The sequence below is a fragment of the Nuphar pumila genome, chromosome 15 (genome assembly GCF_984573655.1).
Source record: "Nuphar pumila chromosome 15, dmNupPumi1.hap1.1, whole genome shotgun sequence".
In the NCBI taxonomy this organism is placed as follows: Eukaryota; Viridiplantae; Streptophyta; class Magnoliopsida; order Nymphaeales; family Nymphaeaceae; genus Nuphar; species Nuphar pumila.
The window spans coordinates 20,713,446-20,726,968 of NC_143263.1; the positions used below are offsets into that span (position 1 = coordinate 20,713,446).

At 38.5% G+C, this 13,523-nt stretch overlaps 1 protein-coding gene across 1 annotated transcript in view; it reads left to right on the forward strand.

The window, feature by feature from the left end:
* The window catches only part of LOC149814750 (E3 ubiquitin-protein ligase KEG-like), a 51,791-nt gene that overhangs the window by 15,637 nt on the left and 22,631 nt on the right, over positions 1–13,523 (forward strand). Inside the window, exons 5-9 of the mRNA XM_089988726.1 lie at positions 15–351; positions 462–619; positions 1,065–1,222; positions 1,519–1,640; positions 2,504–2,638. Of these exons, the coding sequence (XP_089844852.1) occupies positions 15–351; positions 462–619; positions 1,065–1,222; positions 1,519–1,640; positions 2,504–2,638 (910 nt within the window). The remainder of the gene's footprint in view (positions 1–14; positions 352–461; positions 620–1,064; positions 1,223–1,518; positions 1,641–2,503; positions 2,639–13,523) is intronic.

A 13,523-nucleotide genomic window follows, 5' to 3' on the forward strand; every position in this document is an offset into this window, starting at 1 on the left:
ATTTTGATCTACAGAGATCTTCTTGCTAGGGCTGCATCTGAAAACGACAGAAGTTCACTTGCTTCCCTTCTAGATGGACAGAATGATGACGGTGAGACAGCTTTGCATTTGGCATGTAGGCGGGGTTGTGCAGAACTTGTTGAAGCTATTCTGGAATATAAAGAGGCTGATGCCGACATACTGGATAGAGATGGGGATCCACCAATCCTCTTTGCATTAGCGGCTGGGTCCCCAGAATGTGTTCGTGCTCTGATAAGAAGATCTGCTAATGTCAATGCAAGACTTAAAGATGGTTTAGGTCCATCTGTTGCACACGTTTGTGCTCTTCATGGTCAGCCAGATTGTATGCGTGTAAGGCTTGTTTTGTTAATGCAATCACTTGTGCAGAGTGTTTTTTGGTTCTTGTTATGTTCAGAGGTACTTTATGTGCATTAAAAGACTTAATTTGGTGATGTTCACAGGAACTACTTTTAGCTGGGGCAGATCCGAATGCAGTTGATGATGAGGGTGAAACTGTACTGCATAGAGCCATCACAAAGAGATACACTGAATGTGCGATCATTATTTTGGAGCATGGGGGCTGCAGATCGATGGGTGTTTTGAATTCAAAAAATTTGTCGTAAGGACTTGATACATCTTAACTTGATCTGGATATTAGTTTTTCTGTCTGTGTTTTTATGCTAAGTAGTGATTTCGTCCTGTCTATCTATTACTTTGCAAAATTTGTTGGAGTTAACTCATGTCTTTAGTTGACTTGGAGGATTCTCGTTCTAGAACAATTTGTCTAGGTGAAGTGTATAGCATTCCAGGCCTGTTATGAGAGTTCATTAAAAAACACTAAAGCAGAATATGCATTGTATAAAAAGAAAAGGTCATGATCATTTAGTGACTTTGGTTTTATTGCTTTCTAATGACATATAAGTTGAATCCTCCTTATCCCAGAACCATGCCTTTCATTGACTAGTTGGCTCAGAATATTTGGTTGTGTCGTTTCCATATTGGTGGTTCATATGATGCATTTAGTCTTTTTAGAAAGTTGATGTTTAGTCATTTTGATGATGCAGGCCATTGCATTTGTGCGTATCAACCCAGAAAGTTTTGATTGTTAGAAGATGGGTGGAGGTTGCATCTCCAGAAGAAATAAAGGCGGCAATTGATATTCCTAGCCCGGTTGGAACAGCATTGTGCATGGCAGCTGATCTTAAGAAAGACCATGAAGATGGTAATTTTTTTGGTGGACGTTATATTTATGTCTGGTATTTAACTATCCATCATTTTTACACCCTTGCAAGTTTCTGGAAGTTATATTTATGTCTCTTATTTGACTTTCCAGCCTTTTTTCACCCTTGCAAGCTTCTGGAAAACAATTTAGTTTTTTCTTTCCTTAGCCATATCTTGAACAATTTGTTATCCAACACCTAATGATTACCTTATTTTAACTGCATTTGGTGCGGAAATGCAATGTGAAATTCTTTCTTGAAGGATTGAATCCTGTATGATGATTATTCTGCCTTACAGATTGCAGAGAGCTGGTGAAAACTTTGCTTGCTGCTGGTGCTGATCCAACAGCCCAAGAGGCACAGCATGGGCGAACAGCCCTGCATATGGCAGCCATAGCCAATGATGTTGAGATGGTCAAGGTATGTTGCTCGGGTTATTTTCTGCCTAAACAAATGAAGTCTTAGATCAAAACACTTCATATGGTCGGGCAGGGATGGGAGCTGGAGTAGTCGAGCTCCCAATGCATGGTAGAAAGCTTGGCCAGCTTGATCACGTCTGCCATGATGGGTCATGAGTGTGGTGCTGGATTCCAGCAATCAACAAGGAGAGTTCCAATCTCCTCTCTTCCACCCAGGAGATATCCCTGCTAGTAGGGCTGGTAAATGAGCCGAGGCTGAGGTGTTCATGCTCAGTCTCATGTTTGTGGCAAGCTGAGCTCGAGCTCATGAAGAGTGAACTGAAACCAGATGAAATGGACTGGCTCGTTTACAATAAAAATACATTGTTTTGAAGCTTTCAGTAATAGGATTTGAACTCTAGAACTAGTGAGCTGAGCTCGAGGTGGCTCGTTTAACCAAAAAAGAGGGAAAAAAAAGATGTTCCAAATCTGGAAGCAATAGGATTTAAACTCTAAACCTATTTCTTGCAAGCCTAACACTTCAACCATTTGTTCTACACTTAACTGTGAGATATAAAGTATGTCTAAAATATATTCATTACTACTTAACAAGCCTGTATGAGCCAAACACCTGTCTGTATTTGGCTCACTGAGCCTATTTTACAAGTTTGAAAGAGCACTTTATGAGCTGCTCTATGACTGTCTTGCCTCATTTCCCTGACCTACCTGCTAGGCCATTTAGTATATGGTGAAAATATGTCACTCAGTGATGACCTACACATTTTCTGGGAAAGACGTTTTTAGACTAATGCCAACATCCGGATGGATACTTTTAATATTGAAATCTTTGTGCTTTGTGTAATTCATCTGTTTTGTCCTGATTAGATAATTCTGGATGCTGGAGTTGATGTAAATACTAGGGATGCTCACAATTCAATACCCCTTCATGTTGCACTGGCAAGAGGTGCAAAACCTTGTGTCCATTTGCTGTTATCTAGTGGAGCAAACTGTAATTTACAGGTATTGTATGTGTTTTAGGAAGTTCTTTATTCTATATTTTTTACTGTTGTAATCCTTTTGATTGTTTACGCTTCACTCCTCTAGGATAACTGATAAAATTGGACAACTGAAGGAATATTTTTGGTAATAATTAGTATATTGTACTGTCAAAGAATCTCTTAGTTATATCATATTCAATGATCTGTTAAGTCCAGAATTTGCTCCAGGACCCTCCATGAAGTTCATTAACGTACATCTTTGTTCATGTCTCAGCTATCATGCAGGCTCTGCTTCATCTGTTTATGTACTGTTTGTTCTTTGATATGTCGATTCATGTGTAAAACTGAAATTATCTTGCGCAATGCTCCGACTTTTGCTTCCGTGGATACTGAAACTAATTTATTGTTCATATCTGGTCAAACCTTGCCTTCAACAAATGCTAATTTTCAAAGTTTGACTTTTTTTCTTCCTCTACTCGTCGAGGTCATATTTGTGCATCTGTGACAGGAATCAGATTTTATATCTGTGAGGTCATGTAAGAGTTTAACATTCTGGAGGTGTGAGCTTGTCATTTTGGAGCTTTATACTTATCATCTGAATAAAATTGCTTGAAAGATTTCATGGTAGTTGTAACTGAAATTTAGGGCACGGATTCCTCAATTGTGGTACACAAGACAAAGGGAGAAGATGGAAGTAGAAGCTGATGCCCACAATGTGATTTCTCTCTCTGAGTGGGTCGGTTTGCACATCTCATATTTATATATGTTACAGCTGCATTAGGATTTTGGTATTTTACCAAAATACCCTCATTACAATATAATACAAACAAAATAAATAAATTTTCCATACAGCCCGATGACCTAAAATATTTCATATTTTTAACAACCTCCCTCAAGCTGTACTTGTCCTGATCATGGACATCTTGCCTTTAAGAAACCAAAATCGCGCCTTGGTTAGCCCTTTAGTAAAAATATTTACAACCTGATTCTTATCCTACAAACCGAGCTTCTATCTCCTGGTCCTCTATCTTCTCTTTGATAAAATGTTGATTTATCTGAATATGTTTGGTTTTCCCATGAGAGACATGATTCAATGAGATCTTGATGGCACTTTGTCACAATAAATAATAGATCGAGCAATGCTTTGATTCAAGATTAAGAGTAAATGCCTTATCCAAGTCACCTTTGCAGCTAAAGACACCATTGACCTATATTCTGCATCTGTGCTCAATCTTGCTAGTGTTTTGTTGCTTTTTGGTACTCCAGGATATCAAATTCCTTCCAAGAAATACACAAAATCCAGATATTGATCTTTTCATGTCTGGATCTTTTCAGTCTGCATCACTATAGGCAACAATGATTGGAGGATTATCTTGACTCTTGTCATATCTCAACCCATCATTTATCGTGTCTTTGAGATATCTTAATACATGTTTCACTGCTTCCATGTATTCCATCTCTTGGATCATGCATGAATTATGACACTTAGGCTGACTGCATATTGATCCGATTTTCATATCTAGAATATTCTATTAATTTTCATATCTGAAGATATCTTGTTTCTTTCAGATCAGAAAATAAGGTTTCGTCCAAGACACGTGACGTTTATATTCACAGGAAGAAATTTGTCTTCATCAGTCTGATTTTAGATAAAAAAATTAGTAATATATATTTTGAGATTTGATATATCTGATGTGCAACAAAAAAAAAGTTGTGAAAAATCGTATGGGTTTCAGTGTTATTTTTCTTTACTTAGCTTCATCTTCTATTATTTCAAATTGGTCTCATTCTCTTTATTGTTTATGCCCGTTTTCTTTATCGTTCGTGCTCGTCATGGAATCTTCAATATCTTCTTCCCTTTCAGTCAGTTTCCTGAATCAACTTGTTTCTGAAAAGCTTGCCAATGCAATTTTTTTTCTTGGAAACGTCAAATCATCCCATTTATTCGCAGCCAAGATCTTTCGGGTCACTTGGATGGCTCGGTCTCGACCCCACCAGAATTCATTGTGCAAGAAAAGAAAGATGATAAAGGGGCTGTTGTGACTACTCATGTTCGGAGTCCCAAATATATTTCTTGGATGAAGCAAGATCAAGCTCTTGTGGCGTATATTAGTTCTACCTTGTCTCAGGAGGTTCTGATCAACATACCCGATGATTGCGCTGCCATGGAACTCTGGAGTAAGTTAGTACAAACCTATTATCAAGTTTCTGAAACCAGGGTTATGTTCTTGAAGAGGGAATTTCAGAATTTCAAGAAAGGTTCCATGTCCATAATGGAATACTTAAACATGATGAAGCATATCACAAATCAATTAGCTACCATTGAATGTGTAGTATCTGAAAAGGATAAAGTGAAACAAGCTTCAAATGGATTGGGACCAGCGTACAACATTGTCTACACCACATTATCGTGCCTACCTGAGCTGCCGGACTTTAAGGCTCTGAGGTCAAAGCTGCTCATGTTTGAAATGAACATGTTAAGAGGTTCAGGAAGCAAGTCCTCCAGTGCTGATGACCATAATGTATTGATAACTGATTCCCAGTATGGTAGAGGTCGGGGAGGAATGAGAGGTGGTAGAGGACATGGTCGATTTGGGAACCAGGGAGGTCAAGGTCTACTTCCACTTCCAAATGTTCCACCTCTAACAAATCAAGGAAGAAGAATTCTCACATATTATGTTTGCAAAAAGCCATGCCATGTAAAGAAAGATTGTTGGTATAAAAATGATCCCATATACAATTCAAAAGCTAAAATTCAAGGAAAACCAACAGATAAAGTGGAAGGAGCATAGGCAAGTTTAGAGTCCTAGACACTGGTGGATAGAAAGCTTCTATTGGCAGCACTTGCAGGGCTCAGTTTGAAGCAAAATGAACAGGGTGTTTGGTATGTCGATTTAGGATCCGCCAATCATATTACCGGGGATGCATGTAAATTTTGAAACTTGATTCCTTATGTTGAAAATGATAGTCATTACTGGAGATGAAACTTGCCACTCCATCACTCACACTGGAAAGGTTTCTATTCTCATGTCTCTCACTAATCTCCAATTATCAAATGTTTTTCTTGTCCCAATTATTCAAAAGAACCTAGTGTCTGTCTCTAAGTTAGTTGATGATATCAATTTTTGTGTTGTTTTTTACCCCTTCTATTTATGTGAAGGATCTTCACATGAAGAGGATGTACGCTGAAGGACGAAGGCGAGAAAATATATACATCTTTATGGAAGATCCTTTGGCTGGATTCAATAAAAACTTACAACAATCCAAGGGTCTTATTTTGTATTCATGTTGTGTCAATAAGTCAATGTCAGGTGATTCTAATCTTTGGCATAGTCGTCTTGCACATTGTAATGAAACTTTTATTAGAAAGCTTGTTTCGAATATGTTGATTTCAGTTTCTAGTGAGAGTCAGGTTTTTCAGGGTCAAGTTTGTCATAGTTGCCAAGTGTCCAAGAGTCATGCACTTCCATTTGTTTCTAGCAATAAAAGATCTTCTAGACCTTTTGAGATTATTCACTCTCATATATGGGGTCCAACTCCTAAATGTTCGTCTTCTGGAAGTTGTTTCTATGTGATCTTTATTAATAACTTTTCTCGATACACCTAGATATATTTTATGAAACATAAGCATGAGGTTTTTTGGCATATTAAAAAATTTTCATGTTATAGTTCAAAATCAATTCTCTTTGTCCATCTTGAATTTCCATTGTGATGGTAGGGGTGAATACTCCTCTAATGATTTTATTGAATATCTTAAGATGAATGGGATCAATCGAAGAATTTTATGTCCTCGAACACCTCAACAGAATGGCCTTGCTGAGCTAAATGCTTTCCTATGTATTTATGGACAGAGGCATTTCACATTGCAGTTCACATTATAAATATGCTGCCAATGAAGATAATTCAAGACAAATCTCCATATTATGAACTTTTTGTGTAACACCCCAAAATTTCAACTTGTAATTTTGAAAACATTTAGAGAAAACCTTTCAAAGCTCAAGATTTTGATCTTTCAAATCGTAAGCTGAAGCAATTTTCTTTTAGAGAAAAAAATAAGTTGACAATTATGAGCACGTTAGCTTACAAACCAATCTTACTTACAGAGAATAGCCAGGATGCTAGTAGAAAGAGGGTGATCTCGAGCCATGTTGCATCGCACCATCAACTGTCTGTAAAGTCTTACTCGTCACCTGCCCATAAAATGGGTCAGTTTCATAACAAACTGGTAGGTGCACAAATAGACAATGTAGAATAAATAAAGTAGGACATCACAAGATAAACAGTTTATTCCATTGAAAGCAGTAATAACATTTGTAATTTTCGAGAAATTAAATCTGAGCATTAAAGACATTTAACATGCATTAAGAAACAAATTATACATTCACCAACATTTAACAGTTAAGGGAACAAGTAAATATGCATGATTTCAATGCACATGTATGAACACATTATTGTCTTTAGTCAAGTCTCCTTTTCCATATGCATGTTTCTATTAAATACACACAATTTAAGTTTCTCTTTTTAATTACCGTTGTCCGCGGATACACCAAACGGGTAAAATCTTCGAGGTCAAGTTAGGTTCTCAGGGTAGCTTAGCATACAAGTTGTATTTTATTACTGAGTTCCAAACTTAGCCTTCGACCGATATCAGGAAACAACACCATCCATCGGAACATTGAAAATCAACATCCAATGTCGGGGACACCATGGAAATCAGCATCCACTAGCGTCACTTTCTTGGTATACCAAAACAACAGCTGTATCTACACACCACTTTCAGGCAAAGTGGCGGACTTTTCCTAAAACCATGGTCAGGAGAAGAACCTCAATATCGGGTTCAGGGGCAATAAGTAAAGCACACAAAGTTTTTATATCCTCACGGTCCCCAAACCGCTAAGCCCAAGATTTTCTTTCTATAAAAAGAACATCAAGGAAACGTTAATTACACTGTTCTCTTTCTTATCTTATTGTTAATATTAATTCCATAAATTTGCAAATCAACATGCAAACATAAGCTCGCAAATAAGCATGCACAATCTTTCACGGTCTACCACCCATGGCAACAATAAAACAATGTAATTAAAACCACAATACCAAATATGACTTTTGCAATGCAAAAACAAGTAAAGCAAGGAGCACACCGACTCAAGGCATCTCACAACCCGTGATGATCCATCTTGATCATCTATTCATTCATATGCAAAAATCTTAAGGAACATGTCAATGCATTCTGTTCATATTATATGCCTTTAGATGCACGAATGCCAATTTAGAGATGTGCATGAAATAATAATATTCATATACATGTATTCATTATTATAATACATGCTTTCATATAATCATGTCAAATGCACACTTCCATTCATGAACCAATTCAATTAAACATGTAAACCAATACATGATTTTATTCATGAATCGTACTACTGAACATGTGAACACTCATGCCACTGATCACATGCAAGACATGATAATTTCGGGTCTTTACCTGCATAAGAAAAACAACTATGCATTAATACCATGAACATGCATGTCATGAACAACCTAGACATGTGTGCAATGTCATATTCTCTTGCATGCATAAAACCAAGTGTAATCCAATTAACACATGCAAACACTCATTTAAGGCTCATTGCACACTTTCCTTTATTACGCATACTCATGTCAATTGCACACTTGCATTGCATACACTTATCCACATTAAGGCGTAATTTCTTTAAGTGTTCATATACTTGCCAATGCATAAGTAAACAAGTAAAGCAAATAAAGGAAATTGATGACAGAAAACTAACTGCAGAACTAATTTATACATGCAGAATATGGTAACTATAGGAAGCATGTAATAAAGACAAGTAAAGAACACAAGTCATATGAGTATCATCTGTCATTATCTCGATTTCCTAAATCTTTATTTAATTCATCCAAAGTCCTCGTGCGACTTTTCCCTACCTCGGGAGGTTGCGTCGCTGCGTGCGCCTACGAGTGTCGGTGATGCGGAGCTCGGGCCATAGAGCACGAACGGGATCCATCGCACGAACTGAAAAGGTAAAAGTACTTAGCATGATATAGCCGTAATAGTGTTCGGAAAGAGGCAAAGGTACAACCCCCACAACACTCTGATGGCAACTAAAAAGGAAAGCGGCAGGGGCGTTGCCCCTGCCCACTGTCTTGCCCGCAACAAGGGCAGGGGCAACGTGCCGCTGCCAGCCTAAGGACAACAATGGGAAGGCGGCAGGGGGTGCACCCCTACCTGCTGACAAGACAAACAGAGGCAGGGGTTGCACCCCTGCCTTCAAAGACATGCCAGAGGCGGGGGATCGCACCCCTGCCTTTCGAAAGTTGAGCGCCGGTAGGGGCCTCACCCCCGCCTACTGGGAACATACGACAGCAGGGGCGTGCCCCTGCCTGCCTAGATACCAAAGGCAGTAAGAGCGATGCCCCTGCTTGATGGGAAGATCTGCGGCAACAGGGGTGTGCCCCTGCTCGCCAGGAAGAACCACGACAGCAGGGGTGTGCCTCTGCCTATCGGGAAAACCCATGGCAGCAGGGGCGTGCCCCTACCTGTCGGGAAGCAAACAGTAGCAGGGGCGACTGCCCCTGCCGAAGCCATGAACAAGAGGCGGAGAGAGAGGGAGGCGAGAGAGGAGGAGCGCAGGGGTGAGGGCTCCTCCCTCACTCTTGCGTGCTGTTAAAGGTACGGGAGGGGGGTGCGCGATTCGGGAAACCCCAAAGGGGTTTCCTTTTTCTCGCAGAGGGGGAAAGGGAGAGGCACGACTGCGAGGGGGAAAGAGAAAACAGAGAGAGAAAGAGAAGAAGACAAGTAGAGAGAGATAGTGACTTACCTACGAGGGTCGACGTCGCTGCTCGGAGGCACAACAGGGGGGGGGGAGTCGTCGAGGTACGCCGACGATGGCGATGGTGGTGGCGACGTTGATCAAAACAAGAGGGAGGAGGAGGCATCAGACGCGAGGTTGTCGGCGCCGGGTAAGCCAGACGAAAGGAAACAAGGGAGAGGCAAGCGTCTGGCTCGCTGGGGGTTGCAGAGAGGAGGTCACCGAAAGTCGGAGCATGGAGGGCGCAAGTTAGAGAGCCCTTCCTCCCCTCTGCACAATTTAAAAGGGGCACGGGGGGGCGTTAATCGGGTTTCCCTTTTTAGCAGAGCGGGGAAACAAAAGGCCGTGGCCGCACGAATGTAAAAGAAAAGAAAAAAAAATCTTAAAGGGAAAACCCTTAGGGTTTTCCCTAGACGCGGTTCGGGTCTGGTCCGAATCTGACCCAGGCTCGATGTTTTTTTTTTAAAATGTGGATTTTACATTTTGGTAGGCAGCCCGACTATGGATTCTTGAAGGCTTATGGCTGTGTTTGTTATGTGCACATTGATGCAACCTTAAGGAATAAATTTGATAAAATAGGACATTCCTACAAATTTGTTGGTTATGCTGGTGAATATAAGGGATATCGATGTTATGATATTTAAACTAAATGCATTCGCATACCGAGGAATGTAGTTTTTGATGAAAGAAATTTTGACAGCAAAAGGGATGATTACGCAAAAGTGCAAGCAACTGAATGTTATCGGCCTTGGCTGAGTGCTGAACTCTTTCCGACCGAAAGTGATGAATCAGCCCAAGAAAGCATTGATAGTGATTTATGTGGAACTGCGTTACATGAGCAACAAGCTGACATTCAACAAAATGTTGATCAAAATAACCAGTAGAAGGGAAGATTCATTGGGAAAGTGTACGACCACAGAAATTTGTGCAATGATACCTCTGAACCCGTGCAAATAGAGGCTGAATCAGAAACACATCCATTACAACATAATATAACCAGCATTGAAGGCAGCCATATGCAATCAGATGTAAGGAGATCAAACCGAATCAAACATCCAGTAGAGAGATGGGTTAGTTATGAAAATTTCAGTATAGATCATCAATTATTTTGATTGCTGTCTCGAAGCACAAAGCGCCCAGAACATATCATATTGCATCAAAATCTAATAGGTAGATAGAAGCTATGAATGAGGAGATAAGGGCGCTATATGAGTGCCAAACATGAGACATCGTTCAAAGACTTGATAAAAATGTTGTGAGATTGAAGTGGGTTTATAAGATTAAATATAAACCCGATGAAAGTATAGAAAGGTACAAAGCCAGGTTGGTGGCAAAAGACTTCACACAAGAATACATGTTGGACTATGATGAAACCTTTAGTCCAGTGGTGAAAATGAGGACCATGCACATTATTTTATCTCTTGTTGTTGAATATGGTTGGATGTTAAGCCAAATTGATGTTAAGAAAACATTTTTATATGGGGACTTGAAGGAGAAAGTTTATATGGAGCAACCTCAAGGATATAGTGAAAAAGATTCCTATCGATATGTATGCAAATTAAATAGGGCTATATATGGTCTTAAGCAGACATCCATATCCTGGTTTGAGAGCTTCTCCATTGAGATTCAAAGGCATGGATTTGTCGGATCACAACTTGATCACTCTCTTTTTATATACAAAGGTAAAGGTTGGCTAATTGTTCTACTCATCTTTGTAGATGATATAATACTTGCAAGAAATTTTAAGGAGCATATAGCGGAAATTGAAGAAATCTTGAGCTATGGGTTTAAGATAAAGGATCTGGGTAAGCTGAAATTTTTCTTGAGAGTTGAAGTTGATAGAGGAAAGGACAAATTAGTGTTAACACAACATAAATATACTATTGATTTACTGAACAAAGCCGACATGAAAGACTGTAAGCCTCTCTTAACTCTCAGTCCATTGAATCTGAAACTTAGTTGTGATGAAGGAGATTTATATGATGATCTTACCAAGTACAACAGTATCATGGGTATTCTACGATACCTTACATTCATAAGGCCTAATATTGTTTATACCAAGGTTGCCAAACTAGGAAGCGAAAGCAGGAAATGATACAGGAAGCGAAAGCGAGAAGCGAGAAGCGAGAAGCGAGAAGCGAGGCATTTTAAAATTTATAGGAAGCGGGAAGCAAAGTATCAATTTAAAAGCTAAATATTAAAAAAATGAAGCAATATGGTAATTGAATAGGAATCAAACAAGAAACAAATAAAAACTAAAATAAAATTGATCATTTTTATATTTCATGATTTTTGAGTAAAAGAGTTAAATTTTGTTAAAATTTAACAATGATGGTTACCAATTTAAAAAAAGTACATGGAAAGTGAGTGAAGGCATGAGAGAAAATACATGAAAAACATGAAAAGAAACGTGAGAAAAACATATAGGAAGCATAGACCATGTGTGTGGGAAGCAAAGAAGAAGCGTGGGGGAATCGAGATTCCCATGAAGTTTCGGAAGCGAGGAGTATCGCGCTTTTGAAGCAAGTTTCCGAGAAGCGAGCTTGTAAAACCCGTAATTTTTAAGGATTATTAATAAATAAATAACTCATTTTTTTTTATCTTCAAATTAGAAATGTGTTTCTAGCTTTTGAATTTCATTTATTTATTTATTACATATTCATTTATTCATTCAAGCCAATCAAGGTATAATTTGCATTTATAGAACTATTTTGGGCTATAAATCACTATATATATATTATATATTATATTTAAATATATTTTTGATGGAGTTTGTAAATTATTGGAGTGTATTTGTGTGTTATTTGGCTCTTGGTAATGATATATAGGGTAATTTGCTATTTTTGGCTAATCTTGTTATAATTGACATTTTTTGAGTTTTTGACATTTGCGATCGCACACGAAGGGTTCGTTGTATTGCTTGGGTAGCGGTCTTTGCGGACTTCGAAACTCTTCGGTGTTTTGAGTTTCGATTCATTATTCTTCACATTATCAAGGTAAGATACCTTAACTGGACTTATAGAGAGCATGTTTAGGCGCTAATTGTGTAAGCATAATGTTGCACTGAATATCTAAATGAATTGCAAATACAAGTTATGCTCACACACTTCACTTAGTTGTGGATATCTAAGACTCTTGTGATCATAGTTCGGAGATCATGCTTGTCATGATTGTAGTTAGCGGAATATGGAATGTGTTTGCTGCAGGTACACCTGTGTGTATGTTTGAATGCCTGTGCACTTATGAATGTATAATATGTACGTAATGTGTGTCATCATACTTTGGTTTGCGCATACTATGTTGCTTTGTGTGTTTGTATGAATTTGATACATGATGCACATATAACTACTATGAATATGTATAAGTCGTGTTCGATGCATACTGTGAATGTTATATATATTGTCTTGTCATTATGATTGACTCATTTATTCTTGTATAGAAGAATGCATGCGAATGTTATAAATTGTTTTGAACTTATACGTCTTGTTTGCTTGAGAAATATGTGTATGATGTACGGTAGGATGGTCAATGAGATTTTGACCAACCCTTACACAATTATATCTAAGGTGATATATCGATTCATGTGGTGAAAAATGCATATGACTTTTATCGTGTGCAAATCTTGAACTACGTGAGAGTTATGTATGTGAGGTTTAGTTACTTTATATTATGAAATGTGCATGTTCACGTATGCATGCATATAACTCATGTTTTGTTTACGCATGCTTCCAAGTTCAATTTACGAAGTGCAATGTTCTTTGTGGCAATGATATGATGCGTAGGATAATATGCTTATGTATGATATGATTTGTTGAAACCACGATTGAGTATGCAGGAAGAGAGAGAGAGAGAGAGAGTCTACTTAAATAGAGATTAAACAAGAGCACCAAATTACAAAAATAACCCTCACACAATATATAATAACACGTAAACCCAAAATGCCTTTATAGCATGTCTCAACACTCCCCCTCAAGCTGGAGCATAGATATCAATCATGCTCAGCTTGTCACAATAGCGAGAGAAACTCGGCCTAGCCAGAGCCTTGGTAAAGACATCAGCTACTTGATCTTCGGATGA